At 40.9% G+C, this 27,628-nt stretch overlaps 1 protein-coding gene across 8 annotated transcripts in view; it reads right to left on the minus strand.

Moving 5' to 3' along the window:
- The window catches only part of LOC122563745 (thyroid hormone receptor-associated protein 3-like), a 113,403-nt gene that overhangs the window by 37,885 nt on the left and 47,890 nt on the right, over positions 1 to 27,628 (minus strand). For all 8 annotated transcript variants that reach the window (XM_043717922.1, XM_043717928.1, XM_043717926.1 and 5 more), the window contains one exon: positions 2,452 to 2,629. In XM_043717922.1, coding sequence (XP_043573857.1) covers positions 2,452 to 2,588 — 137 coding nt within the window. In that variant the 5' untranslated portion in view covers positions 2,589 to 2,629. The remainder of the gene's footprint in view (positions 1 to 2,451; positions 2,630 to 27,628) is intronic.

Genomic DNA, 27,628 nt, shown 5'->3' on the forward strand with positions numbered 1-27,628 from the left:
CACCCCCTTCCCCCACCTTCATTCACTTATCGTAACCCCCACCTATCACCATCACCCTCCACCTTCATGTATTCACTCTCCTCCCCCCCCACATTCCTGATGAAAAGTTTATGCTCAAACAGTCGATTCTCATGCTCCTCTTTCCAGCCCCACAAGTTTGGACTCTGATCCCAGCATCTGCAGTCCTCACTTTCCCAAAGTTGACTCTTTGTTTGACCTTCAATATTCTGGAGTGACCTCTGTTCAACCTGAGGTTGAAGAGTCCCTGGCCTCATCCATGAAAAAGATTATGCTTTTCTCCCCCATTTCATACAGCAAAGTATTTGCAATTATATACTACAGTTCCAGGATTTGCCAAAACAAATGTAGCCAGTAAAATAATTTTCAAGTGTAACTGCTATTTTACTACTATATTAAACTATATTGTTTGCGGAAAACACTAATCAATCTGTACAAAATAAGCTCCCACTACTAAGTAGCCTGATAATCAGTTTTAGTTGTGCTGATTGAGAGGCACCAGGAAAAAACACCTTTGTGTTTTTAAGTCAATTTTGTGTTTTGTCTCCCATTCTGGAAAAGCTTAATGCAACATCCTCATGATATCACCACTATCATAACATGTGACCTGATGGCATAAAAGTCTCATTCTCCATTTTCCTTAAGATCACCTGAAGCACAATAATTTATTGAAAATATACTGCTCTTAACTGAATTGCTTGATGAGCCTGGGCACTAACGTGCCTGAGAATGTAACATATGTGGTATTCATGAGTTACAATATATGTCTATTAGATTCTTGAGTATCACATGATTCACACCGAAAGCAAGGGATAGGAGTGATTAAAATCAAGAGGAGTCTGAATATAGTAGACGGGAAGAAATTGCTCCCTCCTACAAAAGGTTTGGAAAAAAAGCAAGCACAAATTTCAAGCAATTTACAAATGCTGCAAATGTAGTGTGGGAGTAAGCAAGTGGTTTGGGTCTGAAATGCACTACATGGAAATGTGGGAGAGGGAGAATGAATTGAGATATTCAAGAGGGCATAAAAAGATTATTTGAATAAAAACAATGTGCAAGGGTATGAGCCAAGGTAGGTGGACAACACCAAGTCATAAAGCTCATTGAGGATTGGGTGTGAACATGATCATGTCAGACAGCATCCAGGGAACAGGAGAATCGACGTTTCGGGCATAAGCCCTTCCTGAAGAAGGGCTTATGCCCGAAACGTCGATTCTCCTGTTCCCTGGATGCTGCCTGACCTGCTGCGCTTTTCCAGCAACACATTTCCAGCTCTGATCTCCAGCATCTGCAGACCTCACTTTCTCCTGTGAACATGATCACCCAAGTGATCTCCTTCTGCATTGTATCAATTCTGTAATTATCCAACTAACATCAAATAAATGTACAGCAAAGAAAATATTTTACTCCAAGGCACAAAACAGGAAGATGCCAAAAAAAGCAACCTCACATGTGTCTCTCTCTCACTCTTTCTAGCCATCCTGCAAGTTCAAAGTGCTGCCTTTCGTTTGATCATTTGCACAATATGGGAAGTGGTCAGAATTAACTCAGCAGCTGTTGATGCCATTTGAAAAGATAAAATGCCTACAGACACCTTTATATCATTTCTATGATAAATCCAAAGGTCACTAAGCCCTATCTGAAAGCACCCAAGTCAATAGGTAAGATTTTTAAACTTCTAACTTTTATTGATGTGGAGTTGTCAGTCTGGGATTGGGGTGGACAAAGATAAAAATCACACAACACCAGTTTATAATCCCGGTGTATTTGGAATCACTTTTGTTGGACTTTTGAAAAGCACTACCTGTCCTCCACCTTTAACTTGCATGTGTACTCTTGCATATGAGAGAGAGAGATGGAGCAACTTTAAAAATCATTTTATTTAGTTGAAGTGTTAAATACAATCAATGTACTTGTTTTTTAAGAACTTAGAGAAGCTTGTCTGTGTGCGCACTTAAATACTTAAACACTCGCTGATTGGCAAGCCTATGTGACAAAGAAAAATTGGCAGTTAAATGAGAATGGGAAAAGACAGGAACTATTCTAGTCTTCCTTCCCTGGTCTTAACAACTCATCCACTTTTTCATTTAAACTGTTATGATTGGACTTGCACCCAACATTTAGCTCAGAGGTGAGAATGCTACCATTGAGCCACAATTAACACTGTATATTTGGCAGTGACAATTTGAAATATGGAGATGAAGTGCACACTTCTCTCAGGTGGAAACAACTGAGAATGTACAGAATTAGACAATGGCGGTTATCATTGGCCGTTAGGGAAGCTCAACGTAGGGGGCAGCATTGTTGGATTTTAACCAGCTAGAATCATACATTTTACCAGAGCAGAGCACTGGAAAGATACCTTTCCAGTGATAATCAGAGAGTGTTAGCTTCATAAAATCAGGATGTAATCATCTCAAGAAATTCTCTCACCTGTACTTCCGTTTTCGAGAGTGAGACCGGGAGCGAGAACGCGAGCGGGACCTTGTGAAGGACCGGGACCGAGAACGAGAACGGGATCTCGAATGAGATGACTGCGACCTGGACTTTGAACCTGTGGCTTTCGACATTTTCAATATGGATGTGGTAAAGTGAGCTTGTCACTTTGTACCTGTCAAAAAGGAGATGCAGAAACTTATCAAGAGGACACCAGAGAAAGATAAAAGCATGCAAACAAATAAAGCCAGCTTTAACAAGAGCACCTGGATTGAATGGTATGTCATACAACTTGATATTTCTTTTAGTTTTACATTATTTCCCTCTCCAATTTCATTCCCATTTCACTGGCAAAAGTTGGACCCTACAACTGGGGCACATATTAAACCTCAATATTGTAACAAAAAAATGAATTTATTGAGTTGGAATTTACAGAAAAGATTACTTATACAATTATGTTTCAAGAGAACATTGCAACCTTTGACTGCAGGGCAGTGTGGGAGAACAGCATTGGTATATGAGAGACTTTTGCCATTTCTGTAATCACATGGGAACAAAAAGGGTGAAGGGATTCATATGCTTTTTGCTGGAGAAGAGTTGAATCTGGAGTGATTAAAGTGTGGAAAGAGCCTGAATGCCTCCTGTACCTCAGATGCTCATAATTCTATCCAAAGGTGACATCTAAACCACATTCCTGTTGATGTAACGAATCAAGCTCACCACTGAGCATGCAATATTGTTAATAATATGTTTGATATTCACAATGATGGGACAATTTCACCACTGCCCCAGTAACCTGTATGTCTGTGCAGAGCAAGCTAATGCTGCAAGTTGGCATGGGCAGACCAAACTACCTGCTCAAAATATATTAAGTTGGCCTAGACCTTAACTTTTTCTTATTTTAAAGGCAAGTGTAAAGCTTGAGTTCCAAATGCAATTTGATTGGTCAAACTATTCTACTTTAAGCAAAAAAACACTTTTTACACTACTGTCAAAATACAGACAAAATAAAAATAAAAGAATTGGCTGAACTGTAACTCCATCGAAATGCTTAACAAAATAATATGCATTAACTACTAATTAACTGTTCCAATATAGGAATATCCCATAAACACACCCTTGGCAAAGGCAAATTCAGTAAAACAGATGTCTCACATGCAATTCTAGCAGCAGGAAGAGAACCCCAGTTTTTAGCTGGAACAGAGAGGGAAACAAGAGCATCCACACCCAGATTAGATTAGATTACAGTGTGGAAACAGGCCCTTCGGCCCAACAAGTCCACACCGACCCGCCGAAGCGTAACCCACCCATACCCCTACATTTACCCCTTACCTAACACTACGGGTAATTTAGCATGGCCAATTCACCTGACCTGCACATCTTTGTGACTGTGGGAGGAAACCGGAGCACCCGGAGGAAACCCACACAGACACGGGGAGAATGTGCAAACTCCACACAGTCAGTCGCCAGAGACCCGGGAATTGAACCAGGGTCTCTGGCGCTGTGAGGCAGCAGTGCTAACCACTGTGCCACCCAGCTTCATGATCCCAGCAAATGCTGAAAACTAAAACTAAAAAACTTAAGGCCTCACAAATGATTTACTTGTTTGGCTTTGAGCAGCCTACTCACTCTGTTTCAACCTTTCTTGATGAAAGAAAACAAGACAAAAATACACCTCTTAAAGATATAGCATTGACACAAAGTCTTACACTTATTGTCAGAATTAATTTTCTCCTGGATACAGAACAATACAAAAACTGCACTTTTGTTTTAACTCTGACATGATGCATGGAAAGCCCCTGCTTTGATAAGAAGCACAACCCAGCTAACAGCCAATATGCTTTCACACTTTAAAAAAGGTCAATCTCTGAATTACAAAGTAAATTCCACTGTTGCTGCAAACAAAGGATTTCCAGGTAACATCTCCTCCCTTTAGCCAGATAAGAGTTCCATTCTTATTCACGTAACTGAGAGAGAATGGCACAGAAAACTCTCCCCAGCACTGATCCGACAGGAAGAGGGGAGATGGCCACGTTTCTAGCAACAAAACATCAGGAAAAATCAAACTCAGATACAGGCTTATAGTTCAGTGAAACTCAATTCTGCATCCCTAAAGTGCCCTCATCCACTTCATCATTCAGATAATCATTAAGTCTGTAACCTCAAGAAATTATTTTCACATAAATGAGTTAGAGAATCTCAGAATCCTGCTTTTAAAGTGTCTTTAAGAAACTGGAATTCGCCACATTTCATGGAAGGACCCAAGGAATACTTGAGATTTCATTTAATTCCAAGTTTCCAATGTGTCTACAGGGGCACTGATCAGCATGGAATAATGCATTATACTCTGCAAACAAAACAACACTACAAATGGATATTAGCTGTCTACCAAACAATTGAGCTACAAGTTTCAACTCCAGATACTAGAGTCATTGTAATGTTTACCATTTAAGAGAAATACCAGTAATTAAACTATAGCAGAAGAGAAGAAATGGAGAAGAGGAAAGAGGGAAAAGATGTATAGAAAGAAAGATGATAAAGAACATTAGTAGCAGGGAATGGAGTTGACCATATGGCCCTTAAGGCCATCACTCAAGATCCTGATTGATCTTCAGCATCCTTTCTCACTATCCCTGTACTCTCAATTCCCTTGCTATTCAAAAATCTGCCAATCTCAGTCTTGAATATGTTTAAAGAGAGAACAATGTGAACTCTCTGGGGTACAGAACTCTAAAAACTCACTAACATTTGACTGAAGAAATTTGTCACTTCAATCATAAATGTCTGACCTCTATTCTGAGAATGTCAACTTTAGTTATAGACTCCCTAGCCAGAGGAAATATCCTCCTAGCCCCTTCCCTGACAGAATCCTTAAGAATAGCATATGTTTCAGTGGAATCGTAAGACAGACAGACCTGGGACACTCAACCACTTCTCTTTGGACAATCCTCAGGTTAGGAACAAGTCAAGTGAAGAGCTTCTCAATAGCTTTGCTTTTGAGGCTCCCAATCGTTGTGATAAAAAAACTCAATGACTCTGTCACACAAGTATTTTTTTTTCTTTGAGAGTTCCCCTTGATTTAGTGAACTCTGGCTGCACTTCTAAGTAGCTATATCCTTTCTTAAGGAAAATGAAATCTTATACAGTGATTCAGATGTGATCTTACAAATGCCCGACATGATAAGTTCACGGTAACTTATCTCTATGGTAAGTTCACTTTTGCGCTCCAAACCTTTAAGTGTGAAAAAAGGCTAACAGACTATTTGGTTCTTAGCTGCTTTCTGTACCTACATGTTGACTTTGACATTCATGCACAAGTACATCCTGGTCCTTCTAAACATTAACATTTCCCAGCTCTCACTACATAAAACACAATCTGCTTTTCTATTGTTTCTACTAAGTGGACAACTTCACACTTCTCAACATCTTTTTTCAATTGCCATGTTCTTGCCCACTCCCTTAATGTTCCCTTACCCCATCGAAACTTCCCCAGAGGTTACATTTCTACCCAACTTTATATCATTAGCAAATTAAAATGAGTGTGCAACAGAGAAGAAAGAGAAATGGAGGCAAAGAAATAAAGAAACTGGGCAGATTTGATGCATTGCTGAAACTGATCGAAGTTCTAAGTATTTTGCCTTTTCTCCTGTTCCATATAATCATATTGCAGTGAAATAATTTTACTAGACCATTCCACGACAAATATATCAGCCAGAATGCACAACGTGAACCAGGTATGGGGGTTGGGTAATAAATTATGCTAGAGATAGCTAACACTTCACTGTTACACATCTCAGATTCTTTGCCCTTTAAAATTAAGCCTATGACCTTCCTCCTGGGCAGTTGGGTTTGTGCAGTAATGCTGGCAGAGAAAAAGTAGTAGTTCAGTAGCTCTTACCATAGTACAGTGGGTACACAGATCGCCATACCGTGAGAAATAGGACCAGTAGGCCATAAAGTCCAGCAAGCCTGCTCCAACATTCTATGCTTGCCTTCAACTCAACTCTATTTCACTCCCTCCAATCCTCACACACCTTGATTCTTTCAGAGCCCAAAAATTAACCCCTTGTCCTGAGACTATGCCACTCTAGCTCAAATATGTCCAGTGTACCAGTCTCTCAGCATCGAACCTGCCAAACCCTCCCAGAATCTTTTATCAAAGGAGATCATCTCTCATTCTTTTAAACTCCAGAGAGTATAGATTAATTCCACTGAATCGCCCTGAAGATGAACAACCTCACCCAACTTAGCAAATCTTCACTGCATACATTCCAAAGTTTATTTTCCTATAGGTACAGAGATGAGAACTGCATTGGACACCCCTTGGTTGTGGTCTCACCAGTTATGTAAATGGCAGCAAACCCTAATTTTGATCATCCAAAACACTTGCAAATAAGCCACAATACCATGGAGTCACACAGCAGAGTAACAGACCCTTCGGCCCAACTCATCCATGCCGACCAGGTTTCCTAAACTGAACTAGTCCTATTTGTCTGCGTTTGGCCCATAATTCTCTAAATCCTTCCTATCCACGTACATGTCTAAATGTCTTTTAAAATATTGCAATTGTACTTGCCTCAGTCACTCCTCTGAAAGCTCGTTGCATATAGCAGCACCCCGTGTAAAAACATTCCCTCTCACATTAAACCTATGCCCTCTAGTTTTAGACTTCTCTACCCTAGGGAAAAGACCTTGGTTATTCATGTTATCCATGCCCCTCATGATTTTATAAACCTCTATAAGGTTATCCCTCAGCCTTCTACACTCCATGGGGAAAAAGTCCCAGTATTTCCAGCCTCTTTATAACTCAAACCCTTCAGTCTCGGTAACATCCTTGTTAATTGTTTTTGCAACCTTTCCAGTTTAATAGCATGCTTCCTACTGCATGACAACCAGAATTGTAGGTAGTACGCCAAATGTGGCCTACAAATGCTTTGCATAGTCGTAACATCACACCCCAACTCCTGTACTCGATGCTCTGACTGTTGAAGGGAAGCATGCTAAATGTCTTCTTTACCTTGCCTTGTCTACCTGAGAACACCATTTTCAAAGAACTGCGTACCTGCACTTCTAGGTCCCAATGTTCGACAACACTCCCTAGGGCCTACCAGGCTCATTCCTGATGAAGGGCTTTTGCTGAAACGTTGATTTTCCTGCTCCTCGGATGCTGCCTGACCTGCTGTGCTTTTCCAGCACCATTCTAATCTCCAGCACCCTCAGTCCTCATTTTCGCCTACTACGTAAGTTCTGCCCTAGTTTGTCTTATCAAAATTCAACATCTCGCTTTTATCTAAATTAAACTCCATCTGTCATCTCTCTGGCAAGGTTCACATGTGTAGCTTCCAGAGTAATAGGAGGTCCTGAAGGATAATTTTATGGCTAGCATAGGGTTGTGCTTACACTGTGAAACTGGAGCTTTAATGGGAATGCGGTGTCTGCTGTTCCAGTGAATAGGCCTTCTCCATCCAACACCATGGGAAACTAGATTGTCCATTTATTTCACCTTCTTTCCCTTAATAACATATCTCCATGGTTGAGACAGTAAACACTCCATGGAGAACATATTTGAGGCACCTTCCACTTGAAACAAACTTTAACTTCATTGCTCCACTGCTCTGATCTCTTTTACATCTCTCAGTGATGACTGTTGATGAAATGAGATGACAGGTTGTCAGAGATGGCTTACTGAGCAGGTCAAGAAGTTGTTGTTTAGAAAAGTACACAGTTAAAATTAGACGATAAATCTGTCTCCACCATTAAACTTATGACTATCCAGTTGTGCTGTTGGTTCAGCTGTCTTTTGCAAAGTAGCATCTTGGCCACTCTTTCCAGCCCACTCTCCAACTGCATCAATACAAGCTTAATGGAATAGGTTATTCCACAACAGAAGAAGTGAAATGTCAACCCCTAAAAGTTTTTTTTGTCAGAAAAAATGCACCACATCTCAGTGTAGTAAATGGATTAAGCTTTTTAAAGCCCGTTTTGCTTGCGGACAAAACTTTACTGTGAAGGCTCCCTGAGTTAATGTGGCGAATGCATGGTCCGGAGGACCATGAGCAGGGATCTGTTTACATTAGCTGCTTATGGGCTAAGAACAAATTTGCCATGGTGACAAGTCCCAGCAGTGTGATCCATCACAACAGGATCTAAATGTCAGGCAGATGCGGGAATTATCTGTACATTTGTTGATCATTAATTTAAAAAAAGTCAGTACTGCCAAACTCAGGAATGGCAATACAATATACTAGACAAACCAGGAAAGTCAAGAGGGGGCAGAACTGCACATCAGAACTTCATAATTTTATCTAAAATAAGGAACTGACATATATATAGGACCCATCATATCCTAAATGTAACAAGTGTTCCCTGAATTCTAAGAACTCAAAATCTAGGATTCTGGAAGACCACTGCACATCCCACTGGATAAAATCCTAACCTCGCATGTTTTCTCATGAATTTTCACACCCCATGTACTGCTGTTTTGGCACAATACATACTTTGATAATTTAACTGCAATATTACAGGTTATTTGTAGCCTTAAGTCCTGCCAAGTAGAGTCTGTGTTTGATTAGCTGGACTGAGGCACATAGTTCCCGTGAATATTCTCTGTTCCTGACCAAAACAAATTGCTCTGCTGGCAGGTTAGCCCATGTTTACCCCAGAAAATCAGATTTTAACTGTAATACAATAACAATCCTTTCCCTACAGCCAACAGTCAAACAGCCACCGTGCAAGTGTGTGCATCTCTCTCTTGCTCCACGTGCAAAGGAAGCCAACAAGCAGGAACTATGGCAAGTTGCACAAGAAAGGTGTGCAATAAAACCGCAGACAGTAACTACAGAAGCAATAAGGGACAGAAGATGAAATGTGAGGGAAAGCTAGCTGGCAATATAAAAGATTGCAAGACATTAGAAAGGAATTTTTAGATCTGTAAAAGAAAGAAAGAGACAAGAGCACATGTTGGACTGCTGGAAAATGAGGCAGGAGAAGTAGCAATAGGGAACATAAGAAATGGCAAAGGAAGTGAATAGGTACTTTGCACCAGTTTTCACAGGATGCAGGACCAGCAGCATACCAGAGCTTCATGAGTCAGGAAGCAGAGGTGAATGTAGCAGCCATCACTAAGGAAAGTGTGCTGAGGAAGGTGAAAGGTTTGAAGGTGAACCAATCACCCGGACCAGATGAACTACACCCCACAATTCTGAAGGAGGTAGTTGAGAAGTTGGTAGAGGTATTGGTGGTGATCATTCAGGAATCATGAGTCAGGGGAGGGTGCCAAAGGACTGGAAAATGGCTAATATAACACCCCTGTTTAAAAAGAGGGAGGGAGAAGTTAGGAAACTATAGACCTGTTAGCCTGACCACAGTTGTTGTTAAGATTTTAAAGTCCACTCGTAAGGATACAATTGCGGAGTACTTGGAAGTGCATGGTAAATAGGGCTGAGTGAGCACAGCTTCATCAAGAGGAGGTCATGCCTGACAAATCTGCTACAATTCTTTGAAGTGGTAACAAGCAAATTAGACAAAGGAGAGTCAGGTGCCTGGGGGAAGACAGAAGAATGGGATTGAGAAATATATCGGCAAATGATCGATTGGCAGGTGAAGACTTGCTGCAGTCAATGCAATCTGAAACATTTTGTTCCAAACCACTTCAAATTATTGCGTAATTGACCGCCAATTCAATGCCACTTACAAATCTCTTCGGAATGGAGGACCAGAGCAGGGATAGCTTGAGGAATGTACATTTTTCTAACAGTGCTGCAAGATTATTATAATTTTTAATATAAAAATGGCAGTGCGATTTTGTTTTGCATTCCTGGCCCCAATTTCAAGAGTTCCTACAGTTATAGGATAAGTGGCTTTGGAGCTAATAGGCTGGAGAGAGAACATTAGTGACTGATAAAGAGAGGCAAAGGTTTAAAATTGGAACACAATTCTAAAACATGTGCCCCAATTTCAGCTGTCGCTGAAAATACCGAGAAAGTTAGAGTCCCTCAGGCACACTCCTACAATGCAGCAAGCACCACAGGTATGTGGTTTCAACAATTGGTATAAGTAGTCTCTGGCTCAATACTAAATACAATCTGAAGCCTCCAATGTTTTTGCCCCGGTTTGCAACAAGCAAGCGGATCTTATCAGGGCAGAAATTGCGGGACAACAAAAGACTCAAACGATGCTGAAAACGACCCAGTGAGGATCGGAATCAAGCTCGGCTATGAGCAGCAAACAAACGCCAAAGCATTATAAACTCTGATGCACTCAGATATGAGTGATTCCCACTTCGTTGAAGTGCAGTACAGTCCCACAGAACCATCCCCAGAATTATAACATTCAAAGGGAAGAGGGGAAAAACCGGAGTTAAGAACCAAGATATTCATGAGAAGCATTTGGAAAATAAACTGACAAAACTAGCCATGGCAACTGTTATTGGGGAAAGGAGCGAACTGACCAGCAAATCAACTTGTGCTGGAAACAGGGAGTGAACTAAATTTTAAACAGACTTAACAGAGAGTCAACTACATTGATTATTATTTCATAATGAAATGCCTTTCCAATCAACTTACGTCTGAAGTCAATCTTAGAATGCACCAAAAATTGTTGCATCTTACATAACTGTATTTGAAGCTTACAGCTTTAGGGTGGCAGTGTGCTTGGACCTATAATGCTTTATAAAGCAGGTGAAGGAAATACAGCACTAGTCTGCATGGAACTGCTGAAATGATTTGATTCCCACTAGAAAGAACAAAGGCACCACAGTGAGTAAATTGCAGCAGAGGCCCTGGTTGAAGTTCCATGTATCATGTTTCCCATGATTCTATCTACAAGCCATGACTGGGGTTGACCACCAGCTTACAAGTTGGGAACAAAGCTTGTCTTGAACTGTTTGGTAGTGGCGGGGGTCATTTCCAGCAACAATCTATATATATGAACAATCTATAATATAATAAAATGAATAATGTTTAACAAAGCAAAATTTGACCTTAAGTCATCAGGCATATTGGTGCAGATGGTCAAATTGGATAAATTTAAAGAACATCCTAAAGAAAGAGGTGGAGTACCAGAGAGGATGGGGGGAAGCAACTCCTGAATTTAGAATCAGGCAGCAAAAAAAACTACTACCAGAGGAGCAATTAAATCAAGGAGGCAGAATTAGGGAAGTGCAGATACCTCTGAGGGTTGTAAGGTTGATAACAATGGAATCAAGCAAATGCTGATGACTTATGTGCATAACTGAAGAGACAGGAGGAAAAGTATGTTTCATGATTACATTACAGTGTGGAAACAGGCCCTTCGGCCCAACAAGTCCACACCGACCCACCGAAGCGCAACCCACCCATACCCCTACATTTATCCCTTACCTAACACTACGGGCAATTTAGCATGGCCAATTCACCTGACCTGCATATCTTTGGACTATGGGAGGAAACCGGAGCACCTGGAGGAAACCCACGCAGACACGGGGAGAATGTGCAAACTCCACACAGTCAGTCGCCTGAGGCGGGAATTGAACCTGGGTCTCTGGCGCTGTGAGGCAGCAGTGCTAACCACTGTGCCGCCCACAGTTATCAAGCATGACTAAGGCAGCTGACAGGTTTGGAAAGATAAGGAGGAATCTTTGTTATGGTAACAACAGCATGCAATTTGCAACTTGATAACAACGATTTTGGTACAATGGCATGAGTAGAAACTTTATTGGAGGTGTTCAAACTCTAGAGCTCCAGGCAAGTCTAGTACAAATGTGAAAGATGCCAATATGTTCAAGGACTTTTAGCTTGTGTGACAAAGTGATGGTGATACTGCCATCTTATAGATTAAAATGATAGGAGGCCCAGGTTCAAGTCCGACCTGCTCCAGAGATGTGCAAGAACAGCTCTGAACAGGTTTGCAAGAGGATGTATTTCTGCAAAAACTTCAAACGAGGTGGAGAAGAGAGACAGGGCTGTTGTGCGCAAAGGCAATGGCATTGATTGCGGAGGAACGATGTCAGCAGACTTAAAGTCGAAGGTGACAGCACCTAAAGACAGAATAATTAACAATATCAATAAAACTGGGTTATCAGCAGGGGCACAGTGGTTAGCTGGGGTGTTCACAGGGAATCAAGTCAATGGAGCAAGATGTGGGTCTCAAGGATGTAATGAATTCAACAAAGTTATGAAGGAGATGGAGAGAAACTAGAGAAAGGTGCAACTTCACAGTCAGGACTACGTGACCCATGGCAGCAAGTTACATCAAGAGTAGAACAGAAAAGCAGAGGAGTAACCCTTGTCATCTCTTCCGGGAAGAGTGGGCAAGTAAGAGGATCAAATCAATGAGCAGCTTCCTAAATAGTGTCCAGTGTCTCACTGTGTCTCAACTGTTGCCTCAAGATTGATGATGGCTACTGCAAGGTCCTTAGGTAGAAGTGGATGATCATCTCAGAGACTTATAGAATTCTAACAGGACTAGACAGGGTAGATGCAGGGAGGATGTTCCCCACTTTGGGGATTCAGGATGGACCATTTAGGATGGAGATGAGGAGACATTTCTTCACCCAAAAGGCAGTCAGCTGAGTTTCTTGCCATAAAATTCTCAAGCACTAACCTGTTCAGATATTTTAACTGACCTGTTCAGATTGTTCTGACAAACCTCTGGAACAAGTCAGACCTAAGCCAAGGTTTTCTGGCTCAGAGCTGGAGACACACCATTGTGCTATAAGTACCCTATATTGATCTGTTTTAGTGAGCTTGTGGAACTCATTACCACAGGAAGTGGTGATGCCAAAACATTGAATATATTCAAAACACAGCTAGATATAGCACTTGGCCGAATGAGATTAAAGGTTACGGGGAGAAAGCAAGATTAGGCTACTGAGTTGGACAATCAGCCATGATCGTGAGCAGGCACAAAGGGCCAAATGGCCTCCTCCTGCCCCTATCTTCTATATTTCTATGAAACAACATTTAGTCATTATTCTACCAAATTGAGAGAGCTTGTTGTACACAAACAGACTTCCATATTTCCTACATTACAATAGTGAGTACACTTCAGAAGTACCTCAAATGTCAAATCAAACACGGTGAAGTGCTTCCAGGTATCTGAGCTTATGAAAGGTGCTACATAATGCAAGTCTTTCTCGTTTCGAGAGACAGAACTGTGAAAGGAGATAGCAACTTCATCAGTGTCCAGGTGACATTACACTTTCAGCAGATTAAAATACATCCTTGTTATTTGTTGCCGATCATGAGTAACCCCATATTAATAAAAGATTCTCAGAACAGGTTATATGGATATCAATCTTCTATTCCTGGCTGAGGTGCGAAAACCAACTCTCACAGAGATGAGGCGCAACAGAGTCGAACATGTCAGATGGATAGAGAATTCAAGCTGCCTACAGCTGTCCTCCAGCCAGATGGCACACGGAAGGCAGCATAATCACTTTTGAATTTTTATAGCTATAAATGTCCCAGGTTAAATTTCAGGATTATCCAGCTACAAATATCACAAAGTCCAACAGACAGCTGTAATGCAAGCTGACAGCACTATCATCTGTTTGTATCATCAACTCCATGTCAACAGAAACAATGGATCCAATTATGCAGAAATCTTAAGATACGGCAGCAAACCACAGCCAGTGCCTCTGCATGTCTAGTTAAGGCACATTAAGTTCTCAATTTAATTCAATACCTACTCTATACTATGTGTGGAGTGCTGGGACAGTACCATAGATGCTGAGCAACAATAAAGAATGAGTGGTGTAAGGACTTGCGGTCTTTGTAGCACAGTAGTGGTGTCCCTGTGTCGTCCCGTTCCCGCCTCAGTCGAAGCAAAACGCTTACAGACACAGCATGGCTTTACCTCCATCTTTACTCCAGGCCCTGGAGGGAGAGAGAATGGTCGCTCGTGTGCCAGAGACAGGGATTCCTGGTCTTCTCTTGAACAGCAGATTCTTAAGGAATTATATAGTTGCTTACAGGGAATATCCAAATAAGGTAATGCCTCCCCCCATCCCTCCCCCCTCCCCCCCCAACACAGTCACATGCCACTCAAGACAACCCAGGTTACTCATAGTTCCAAGTTACCCCAGGTACAATGGCAGGATGAGGTCATCCTCAGAGATAATGCAAATGCTAATGCCCTAATCCTGGTGAATTGTTTGTTATGCAGATGATTTCCTGACTCAGTGATTCCTCAATTATCACATTGCCGCCCGATTATCACATGTTCAGTGATAATTAATAAGCCACAATTAGTCAACTAATTAAAGGTATATGACCACCTAAGTAACATCGACAAGGTTTGAAATTTAGCCAAGTGCAGCTTTGAAGAGATGAAGGAAAACCAAACACAATAAATTGATGAGTGATAATAATATACATGAGCAGTAGGTGTTCAAAGAAATCATTAATTCAACACAAGACCAGTATGTACTCCTGAGCATCCTTGAAGGAAACCTGTAGGTAGTGGTGCTCCTATGCATGTGCAACCTTTGAAGCTGGAAGTTTGGAATGTGTTCTCGCGGAACATTAGCAAGTTGTTGCAGTGCATCATCTAGATTATCCACACTATCAATGTGAGCTAGTAGGGGAAGGTGTTTGACAAAGTGCCAATTACACTGGATGCTTTATCCTGGATGGTGTTCAGTTTCATGGATGTTGCTGAAGCTATACTCATCGAGACAAAAGGGGAGTGTCTATCACACTTCTGATTCATGCCTTGTCCACAGTGGTCAGGCTTTGGGCAGTCAGGTGAGTTTCTTGCACAAAATTCTCAAGCACTAACCTGTTCATATTGTTCTGACAAACCTGTGGAACAAATGAGACTTGAACCCAAGGTTTTCTGGCTCAAAGCTGCCAACACCACTGTTGTGCTATAAGTGCCCTTACTGATCTGTTTATTGCACGAGTATTTAGTTTTAATGATCAGTTAAGTTTCTAATCAGTGAAGCCTCCAAGACATTAATGGTGGAGTATAGAGCAATGGCAATCTAAAGGATATCAGGGAAGATGGTTAGGTTAAATTGTCTCATTTTGGAAGACAGTTGTGGTCTAGTACTTGTGTGGTGTAAACGTTACATCAGCTCAACCCTGAATGCTGTCCATGTCTGAAGTGAATACAGACTGTTTTGATATCAGAAAGGTTTTGAACACAAATCATCAGCAAACATGCCGACTTCTGACCTTATGATGGAAGGAAAGACATCACGATGAAGCAGTTGAAGATAAATGGGCCTAGAACAATGCCCTAAGGAACTCCTGCAGTAATGTTCTGGTACTGAGATTGGTCTCCTGTCGCCACAATTATGTTTGTTTGTGTTGGATAGGACTTCCATCAGTGACTAGAAACACTTTCTTCACTTCCTTGAATAGTCCCACATATGCTGAAAACGATATATCAAGCCTCACCATTACAGCTGACAACGAAGGAAGCCTTTGATAGGCTTGTGCTTTCATTTAAATTCCATTAACAAAGGAATAAAATATAAACTCAAAAAGCAAAAATTTTCATCAAACCAGCTGACAACCTGTACTATTATACTTCATATAGAATAATATCACTCTAATAGTTACTGCAGTAGAATACACCATCTTTGTATAATACACCCCTCAAACAGCAATCCATTACCCCTGTTCATGAAGAGAGACAGAATATCTACCTTAACGTGTTACTATGATAAACATTCTTCTAAAACAAAATTTAGACATCTACAATTAGAACATTCCACTGCTTTGGCAAGTAAATACACAACTTTTATTTATATAAAATCCTTAATGCAATGAAACATCTAGAGCTGCTTAACAGGAGCATTATAAAACAAAGTTTGGCACTGATAGTAAGTCAGATGATGAATAACTTGGTCAAAGAGACAGATTGTAAGGAGTGTCCTAAAGGAGGAGAGTAGAGAGCCAATGACTAGGGAGAGTACTCCAAAGCTTGGGACCTAGCCAACTAAGGACACATCTACCAATGGTGATGCAACTAAAATGGAAGATGAGCGAGGGGCCAGAATTATAATACAGTCAGTTCTGATATAATGTGATAGTTCTGTTCTTGTGCGATCTTATGTTATAAGAAAATCTCACAATTGCTGCACCATTTAAACTAACGGGGCTGGAATCGGGTTATTGCCAACACAGACAAGAAAAGTTCACATTCGACAAATAGTGGTCTAAATTTCAATCACATTAAAGCCAATTCACGTTGAAGAAACACATATTATACCAGAACTGACTGTATAAGTATGCTGGAAGATTATGGTGATAGGGAGAGACAGGGCCACGAAGCAGCTGAAAACAACAATGAGAATTTAAAATCAAGACTTCACCAGGAGCCAACATAGACCAGCGAGCACAGGGCGAAAGGGGAACAACACTTGCTGTTAAAGGCACAGGTAGCAAAACTTTGAATGATCTCAAGTTCACAGAAGGTGGAATGTAAGAGAAAAACCACAGCTGCACTGATGCAGTCAAGTCTAGAGGTAACAATGCAGGAATGAGGACAATATATCCATGTTTATAACCTGTTAATTCTCATACAAATGAATTTTCTGCACCAGGTAACAAAACATTTAATTGCATTACTGCAGTAGAACATTGCTCTACAGCAGAACTACAATGCCCTCGAATATATGAGATCATTCACCAACAACATAAAACAAAACAAAACCTACAATACATCACACTGTATGTCTAACAAAGCTGCATACTTATTTAAGACAGGACCTTCATAAACATTTAAAATCGGTTGAAGTCTATTAATGCTGATCCTCTAAAGTTAGAGACTGTCTAATCCCCAATGTCATGATTCCGTTGTCAGGTATCCCTACAATAAGGTTAGGATGAGCAGTAGAAAATAAACAGTACATGGAGTGGAAAATGTGATTTTTACAGTATGTCAGACATATCTTTTAGACAATGTAACACTGAGGACCCATATTCAGTATAGTGTATCTTAACTGCATTACCATCCAATTAGCCATGGAAACTCTCACCTGTATCAGAATATCAAGTCTGAGGTAATAGGAATAGAAACCAATTAAACCCATGAAGAAATGAGAAATACCAATCGCACTTACAGTACAGTAAATGGATTTTTTTTACCATCCCAATATCTTTACAGTAAGAGACCTCAAAGCTGAACCAACTGGCATCTCTTGTGAAATGCTCGATGGCAGACAGCAATTCAAGATCAGCTATTAGGATGAATTCAAAGGTCAATACAGAGATAATCTGCCAGTTCACAAATTATTGGTGCAACCACACTTCAAATACCACACTGGTCTTCCCAAAGTGGAGGGTGGAAACCCTGACATTTTGGAATGGTGAGCTCAGAGGCAGAAACAGTTGCCATGTTGTGCTGCCCACCCCCCAGGTCTCATGTCTCACCTCCTGCCAGAGTGTCGACATGGATGCCACCATCACATGTGGGGACACCACTCACCACGGACACGGCAGGTATTCACATGACTCGACCAACGTTGTCTCTCACAAGCTGCAGGCAAGGATGCCCAGAGGCATGGTACATTGGCAAGATCAAGCAGACGCTACAACACCTGATGAATGGACATCGCGCAACAATCACTAGACAGGGATGTTCACTCCCAATCGGGGAGCACTTCAGCAGTCAGGAACATCCAGCCTCGGATCTCCAGGTGACCATACTCCAATGTGGACTTCGGGATAGGCAACAAACCAGAGTGGCTGAGCAGAAGCTGATAGCCAAGCTCGATGCCTCAACTGAATGTCCTCAACTGGGACCTGGGTTCATGTCACACTACAGGTGGCCCCACTACATTACACCCTTACATATTCACACACTCATACACATGCTCTCTCTCAGACACACACACCCTCCACACTCTCACCCACCTGCACACCCTGTTACAGGCTTATACTCCATCATGCTCATGTGCACACAGACACACCCCCAAATGGGGTGAATTTGTATTTGCAGATACATTCTATTTTGCTCAAAAACCACACAATCCATGTGACAGTTTGTAAATTCCTACTTTGGAAATAGAACCAGTCTGACTCATGATTGGGATACAGACATACTCTAACTTCACACCTTTAATGTATTATCTGAGCTGAGATGTCACTTTTTCCACAAAACCTTAAGTTATCTCAAAAATGCAACTTGAAATAAGTTCTTGGATTTACAAATTAATGAATTGAAACCTGCAACCCATTCTAAATGATTAAAGACTTAACAGCAATCTAGGTTTGTTCTCGGTTGCATGACACTGATCTTGTGCTATAAATTTTGTCTTATGATCCTATCCGCTAGCCACCTAACAAAGTAGCAGTCTTCCAAAAGCTTGTATTTCCAAATAAACCTGTTGGACTATAACCTGGTGTTTTGTGATTTTTAAATTTGTCCACCCCAGACCAACAATGGCACCTCCTCCTCAAAGGTCTTGACAATCCACTCAGTTCTCACAGAGCTTTGAGTTTTCAAACCTTAAAATGGGGTAAGTGGGAAAAAGTTACATGCAGTTCTAGTTGCCACTGTACAAAAAGGATATTGCAGGTAATGGACAGAGAAGAAAACAATGAGATTGATTGAGGGGATGGAATGATCAAACAATGAGGAAAGATTATGCAAATGAAGCATGACCCTCACTGAAGAAATGCTGAGAAGTGATAAGATTGCTGCTGTCATGATCTAAAATGGACTAGGATCATAGAAAGATACAATACCAAAGGAGACACTTGGTCTAATGTACCTCCTTCTGAAAGACACACCCAAACTACTGGAACAGGACGAGGTCATTCAGACCCTCAAGCCTGTTTCGCTATTCAATGAGATTATGGCTGATCTGTGGCCTAGCTTCATATACCTGCCTTTGACCCAAGTTCCTTAATACCTTTGCATAACAAAACTTTATATCTAACTCAGATTTAAAAATAATGATTAATCCCATAACCATTCCAGTTTGTGGAAGAGAGTTCCAAATGTCTACCACCCTATGTGTGTAGAAGTGCTTCCTAACATTTCTCTTTCACAGTCTGGCTCTAATTCTCAGACTATGCCCCTAGAAGAAATAGTTATCGTTACCTACCCTGTCTTTTCCTGTTACTATCTTCAAGACTTCAATCAGATCATCCCTTAATCTTCTAAATTCTACAGAAAATAGGGCTGATTTGTATAATTCGTGCTCATAATTTAAGCTCTGAAGTCCAATATCATTCTTATAAAACCATATTGTACTCCCTTCAAGACCAATACATCCTTCCTTAGGTGTGGTGCCCAGATCTGCTCACAGTACTCCAAGTGGGGACTAACCAGGGTTTTGTATAACTGCAGAATAGCTTCTGCATCCTATATTCCAGTCCTACACGCCAGCATTCCACGAGCTTTCTCAATTATTTTCTGCAATTAGTCCGACAGCCTTACTCCCACCCCAAAAGGTCTGCAATTTCTGTCATTTGAAGAGGTTGTTAGTTAAATATGTGCAAGACACTGTTGTTTGCATTGCCACCACCCTTTCAAACAATGCATTCCAGATTGTGACTCACTGATTAAAAGGAATCTCAACTTAACCTAATGTCCTTCAGGATATTTTACTTTTGGATAGTCAATTTTTCCTCCAAAGTGGCATGTGCACATTTACCTGAAAAGAACCGTGAAAACGGTTCAAATTGTCCCATTTAAAATAACGCATGTTTAAGCGATTTTCAAGCACAGTATGTTGAAACAAACACGCTGTTTAAATTGTTTTTTTTAAATTAGAGGGGTCAATAGATACAGTATTGGAGTAATTTGAAGGGAGGGCTCTTGGCATGGATGAGCAGTGTCCCTACCTTTGAGCTAGGAGGCCTGGTTTAAAATCCCACTTGCTCCAAAGGTGTGTAATAACATCACTGAACAGGCTGATCGGAAAACATGTAGGAGTAATGCGAGAAGTGACTTGTGTAGTAAAATAGAGGTGGGAGAAAAGCCTTGAACCTCAAGTTTCCAAAACCATCCATCACCTGAGTTCTGTCTGGGTTTGCAGCAGACTAACTGATGGTTTCCAGCATCTGCAGTCATTGTTTTTACTTCGTTGATTTTAACCCTACTGCGAACCCTCTTGCAAGGATGCCTGCCTTGAAGAAGTTTTCCTCCTCTCTCTACAAGAATCTCAGGGAGTCCCTCTCCCCTAACTCTGATGAAGACTGATGATATGATTCATCAATAAGTTCATTTTGTTTTTATCATATAACTATCAGGCTCCTAAGAGATGGAACAAGATCAAATTTCTGACTTCTGCCATGCCTACCAGCAATAGACTTGCAAGCGAAATGCCATTCCTGGTGGTCAGGACCACCAATTGCAATGGAATGTGTTTCATCATTTAAACCAGACACAAATCCCCTTCTTCATAAAGATGTCACCAGTGGGGAATCAAGGAAGGGATAAGATTTATCGGCACCCTCAATTGTGTGAAATGACTAACATAACCTACTCAGTACACTTTCTTGATTGTGCAGATTTTCTTTCCTGTGTTGAGGATCATACACAGTATTGAATTACAGGCTGGAACCTGATGGAGTGATTCAGATAGTTGATGCATTATGTGTGACACCGCAATCATAAACCAACTGTGACATATATAGACCACCTTAACAGTTCAGATTCTAGCCACTAATTGTTTTGGTGTAACTCTATATAAAAGAGCAAACCGGCATTGGCAAGGATGAGAACGAGTGAGATATGGTAAAACAACTGTTCATACTGCAAACACTAACCATCCATGGTCAGTTTTCTCGGTACCCCATGACAGTCCTGTGGTTTGCGGGGTTTCTTCTCAGTTGGTTGTCTTCCTGTGTTGTGCCTAATGCTGCTAACAAATCTTTTTAGTCCACATCTTGAAACTTGTAATTTAATCCTCTTACTTAGATCGCTTTTTCAGTGTCCATTAAGGATCGGTCAGAAAAGTTTTTTTTAGTCCATGCTTCTGTGTTGTCTGTGCTGTTATTTTGTGTAAGTTGTCTAGTTTTTTTTTTCTGCAGGTCTAGTTTTTTTATTTTGTGCTTGTCGCTGCCAAATGTTGATGGCTTGTTGTACTGTGTCTGTCCATTCATGGTCTGCTGCCATGAGAACAGAATGACAGTCCTACTCAAAAAAACTTCAGGAAATCTGGAGAAATAAATAAGACCAACTTCCAAAAAAATGAAACCAGACAGATCCAACACACCACACTTCTACAGATTACCCAAAATTCACAAACCAGGAGGCCCCTCAGACCCATTGTCTCACTACCTGGAACACCAACTTACAGACTGGCCAAGGTGCTACACCAAAGACTAAAACACTTAGAAGACTCATGCCACTCCATCCAAGAATTCCTGAAGACCAAAGACACCAAGATAGAAGAGGATGAAATAATGGTCTTGTTTGATGTAACAGACCTGTTCACATTCATCAACATCAACCTGGCCAAGGAAACACTGACTACACTATCCGAAGAACCAAAGACACATACACCAAACACCACCAACTTCATCAGCAAGGATAATATCGTCGAGCTAGTGGGCCTATGCCTTACCACCCATTTCACCTTCAACAACAAAACCTACAGACAAACCAACTGAACCCCCGTGGGATCTCCGATATCAGGGTTCTCAGCAGAGGCAGTAATGCAGGGACTCAAACAAAGCTCTGCCAACCATCCAACCCAAACTTTGGGTTCGTTACATGGATGACTCCTTTTGTCATCACTAAATGAAACAAATTAGAGGAAACCTTTATGACCATCAATAATACCCTGACTAGCAAATAAATTCACTGAGGAAGAGGAAAACTGCCATTCCTAGATGTCACAGTAGAGTGAACAGCCAATGGGGAACTTCAAACCAGCGTCTACAGGAAAACAACACATACAGAGCAAATACTGAACTACAAAAGCAGTCATCCCAAAAACCACTAATGAAGTTGTATTAGAAAATTATTTCAATGAGCCACCACACACTGCAGCACAGAGGAACTACAAAGAGCAGAGGAAAATCACCGACAGTGTATTCAAAAAGAACGGGTACCCAATGAACACAGTCCGCCAATTTCTCAACAACAAACCCAAACAAGCAGACAAAACACGTCCAAAAACCCTAGCCACTCTCCTCTACATAAAAGACATCTCGGAAATGGGTGCCAGACTGCTCAGACCCCTTAGCATCATGGGTAACCTACAAACCCACCAACACACTAAAACAGCAGCAAATGAACTTGAAAGATCCTATACAGACAATAAGCAAAACTAATGTCATTTACAAAATACCATGCAAGAACTGTAACAAACACGACTTGGACAAACAGGCAGAAAACTAGTCGCCAGGAAACATGAACATCAACTAACCACAAAACGACATGACCCTCTCTCACTAGTATCCTTACATACAGATGAGGAAGGACACCACTTCGACTTGGACAACACATCCATCCTAGGACAAGCCAAGGAGAGACACGTACGAGAATTTCTACAAGCATGGCAGTCGAACCCATTTCAACAAACACATTTACTTGAATCCCATTTACCATCCCCTGAGAAAACCTACAGACAAACCAACTGAACCCCCATGGGATCTCCGATATCAGGGTTCATCACTATTGTGGGCGGCACGGTGGCACAGTGGTTAGAACTGCTGCCTGGCAGCGCCAGAGACCCGGGTTCAATTCCCGACTCAGGCGACTGACTGTGTGGAGTTTGCACGTTCTCCCCGTGGGTTTCCTCCGGGGGCTCCGGTTTCCTCCCACAGTCCAAAGATGTGCAAGTCAGGTGAATTGGCCATGCTAAATTGCCCGTAGTGTTAGGTAAAGGGGTAAATGTAGCGGTATGGGTGGGTTACGCTTTGGCGGGTCGGTGTGGACTTGTTGGGCCGAAGGGCCTGTTTCCACACTGTAAGTAATCTAATCTAAAAAAAACAGGAAATGACAACACTACAGGAAGTGACATCACCAACCCAACAAAATCTAAGCACATAAATAGAAAGCGGGCCATTCCACCAGTGCTTTATTCGGAGGTTCACTGATTATGTTACCTAGTATGGTGATGAAACGTCTGAAAACGAATCTTCCAGCTCAGCGAGCAAATCTACATCCAGAACCTCAACCTGAGCTACAAAGTGTATTTTCAGAACTCTGTGGAATTCTCCACCACAATAGTACATGGAGGCCAAGTCACTGAATGCATTTAGGAAAGAAATTGATAGTTTTCTAGAGAAAGGCATCAAAGGGCAGGAGAGAGCACAAGAGTACGATATTAAGGTACAGCAACAGCTCTGGCCATACAGAATGAAGCAGCAGACTCTATAGCCTACTCTTGCTCCTATTTTCTGTAGGGATTGGATGATATCTATGAGAGGTGATTGATCAGCTCACCAGTGGACAACCTCACAGAAGTAGATTTAACTTTTAAAATTTCTTCTCCGTTGTCTCTGAAGAAATTGACTTTTTATTTGAAAAAGCAATTATACAATGACAAAAATGTACTTTGAACAATTTGGCACAATCAATTTAGATTAAACCAATGTGGTAACAAAAAGTAAAACCATGCACATATTTTTCACCCAGAAACGCAGCACACCTTTTCATACATCGCAATTCCATTAGACTGAGAGAATGGTAGAAAGGATTTCCTTTAGAAAAGATACTGGCAAGACATAACCAGACTCAAAGGAACATTTTGCATCTCTGCTCAGCGGTATTCCCAATATTGCAAGAGGAATTAGAGAAATGCCCGATATATTGCTGCAGGATTAGCCTGCACTCTGCAGCACATATGACTTTAAGTACACAAAAAGTGAACAAAGGCCATTTATTGAATATGGATATTAGAAGTCCATACACTACTACAGAAATAGACAGAATTATGCTCCAACAAATATTCCCAGCCTAACAGCCCAGGTAAAGCTGGTATCATGTTAGTGCACTTTGTGAAATACGAGTAATTCGATGACAGTTTTAGGGACACGATATTTTGGCATTCCACATGAAGACAGCAAGCATACAAACATGGCCTAATTCAAAAAACGTCAACTTCCTCTGATACATGTTTTTGACACACAAGTAACACATTATACAACTGCTGGGCAATAACCACTTCCAATGAAAAAATCTAAACATAGTTTCTTGACAGTCAAAGGCATGTCCATCACTGACTATCCCATTATCAAGATAGTTACCACTGATCAGAAACTGAACGGGACCAACCATAAGTACTGTGACTAGACAAGCAGGTCAGAGGCTAGTAATTCTATAACAAATGACTCATCACCTGACTCTCTCAAGCCTGCCCACCACTTAGAAGGCAAAAGCAGGAGTGTGATGGAACACTCTCCACTTGCCTGGAGGAGTATCTCCAACAAAACTTGAGAAATGTGACACCATCCAGGAAAAAGCAGCCTGCTTGACTGGCCCTACCTCCACAAACATTCACTTCCTCCACACTACCGACATTCAGTAACTGCAGAGTGTACCACGTACAGAATACACTATCGAAATTCAATGAGACTCTTTACATAGCACCTTCCAAACCCACAACCATGATCATCTAGAAGGTCAAGGAAAACATACACAAGCGAAAAATGCAAGTTCCCTTCCAAGCCACTCACCATGCTGACTTGGAAAGCATTCCTCGGTGTCACTGAGTTAAAATTCTGTAAATCCCTCTCACGTCATCTACACTAAATGGAGTACAGCAGTTCAAGATGGCAGCTCACCACCACTGCCTCAAGGGCAACGAGGATGGGTGATAAATGCTGGCCCAGCTAGTGATGCCACATTCCTGGTATGAATCAGGAGAGGCATGCAGTATCTGGGCATCAGGATGAGTAGAGATTCAAGTGGATGTTCTGACATACTCAGATGCACAGCACAGAGACAGACCCTTTGGTCCAACTCGTCCATGCCAATGAGATGAACACAGTAAACTGAAAATGGGTCTGCTGACCTTTATTGCAGCCATAACCCCACAAATAAATTAGTTTGCAATAACTTTAAGAAACATTCCCAGATTTTAAAATAGTCTGCATAATGACAATGGACAGCGTTTCAGCCAGAGGTATTTAAAGTTTTGAGAGAAAAAAAAAGTGTCTTGTCTCATGTTCTCATGTTAAATCACTAAAATCTTTTCTGAAAGTGTTTTGGTAACTGCTTGCTTTGGTTTGTAACTTGCTCTTTATTATCCCACACCACTTGCACTGCAACATTTTCAGAACACAACAGCTCTCTTTCCTAACCCAACACAACTTCAATCTCCCCAGGCAGCTGCAACTATTTCTATAAAATATTCTCTTCTCAACTAAGCCAGTTTATTTCTGAACCCAAAGGATTACTTGCACATTCTGAGTTTGGCGATAACAGGCATTGCAAGCACCCACAGCTTTTGATTATTTTTGATACCATAGAAACCGCACGATTATGAGTGACCATGAGGCAATGAATTGCTGACCAGACAGGATCAGCTGTCCCATATCTTCGCACTTGTCCATCAATGTCAGATCCCATCGAGTGTAGCAGAGAGCAGTTAAGCAAAGTAACAGTCCACATACACTCACCTCTTACTTCCCAATCCCACCAACCCACCCTCACCAGTCAATGGATTATTAGAAATTAACATAACATAGATCTGTATAAATACAATGTTTCTATTAAAGAACTTGAATTCATATGGTACCTTTCACAAGCTCAGGTCATTACAATTATTCAGTCAAAGCTGAGCAATCACATTACAGATCCCAATGTGATGACCAGACAATAAATTAAAAGTTAGCTGAAGGATAAATATTAATGCAGAATGAAATGTTAGCAGCCATAGCCCAGATGCAGAGCACATGGAAATCATTCTTAGGAAGACCGCTTTCACCATTAAAAGGCTCTGGCCAACAATGCTGTTAGGAGGATCCAATGAATCAGATTGCATCTTGGTGGAAGAAAGAAACAAGGAAAGATTGACACTGGTGGGAGTAGTCAATAGGCCCTGTTACAGGAGTTGTTCTGTAAGACACAATAAATCATGAGACAATAAGGACATATGTAAAATGCAGTATATGAATCACCATGCAGATGATTCATATCTTCATATAGATTGGGAATATCAAATTGGCAATGCTAGCCACAAAGAAATATTCATAGTGTTTTTGGAACAGTTTCCTGGAACAATATGTTGTTGATCCAATAGTCTTTTTTTGGGCTGATAATATTTAATAAGGCAGGTCTGATAAATGGTCTCTGATAAAATATCGCTCGACAATAGTGACCATAGCATGGTAGAGTTTAGAATTCAGTTTGAGAAGGAGCAACTTAAGTCAGAAACAACTGTGCTTATACTAAAAATGGGTAATTACAAAGGGATATGGTGAATTGTCTGGAATGGACCGGAAAAGGTTAGCAGAAAAAAAATGAGTTGAGAAACACTACATTGTGTTTTGAGTGGCATGTGACTGTGAGGAAGTGGCTGGGGGTTGTCTTGTGGGCATGACTGACAGTGATATAAAGATTTTGTACAAAGGAAGGACTGTTTCCTTCGTTCAGGGAGACCTCTCAAAGAAGTCTTCGCCATGCTTGTGAAGTGTGAAGAGTTTCTCCAAAAAATTTTAAAAGCCAAGATGATCAAAACATAATAATGGGGAACAAATAGACTTAGGTCAAACTAGCAAGCAATGTAAAAAGAGATGAGCTTCTCTCACTATACAAAGAGAGAAAGACAAATGAGAACAAAGGCCTTTATTAAATATAGATATTAGAAGTCTGTGACACAAATATAGAAACAAACAGAATTATGCTAGGTATTCAAAATCTCCAACAGATTTTCTCCGCCTTACAACCGAGATGAAGCTAGTATCAAATCACTGTACTTTGTTGAATTCAAGTCCTTTTATCAACAGAAATTATGAATTTTAATAAAACAAAAGGCACAGTTGTGGTAAGGAAATTGTGCAGCCAATACAAACATATATACGACAGAATAAGAAGTATGCCTTTAAAAAGCATTGCTGGCTCTGTATGTAGTTCTAAAGATACATTAATGACAAATGGTGTGTTTGAACTTGCATGAAGCAGAACTAAGAATTATTCAATGTCAGTAATCATCACCATAAAAAGCTACAATATACAAGGAAAATACAAATGTCCAACCCACCATAGTACATAAATTGGCACCAGAAAAAAAATTAGCATCTTAGGTTTTGTTTTCAAAGTAACTGGCATACATCGA

This window comes from Chiloscyllium plagiosum, chromosome 27 (genome assembly GCF_004010195.1).
Source record: "Chiloscyllium plagiosum isolate BGI_BamShark_2017 chromosome 27, ASM401019v2, whole genome shotgun sequence".
Classification (NCBI taxonomy): Eukaryota; Metazoa; Chordata; class Chondrichthyes; order Orectolobiformes; family Hemiscylliidae; genus Chiloscyllium; species Chiloscyllium plagiosum.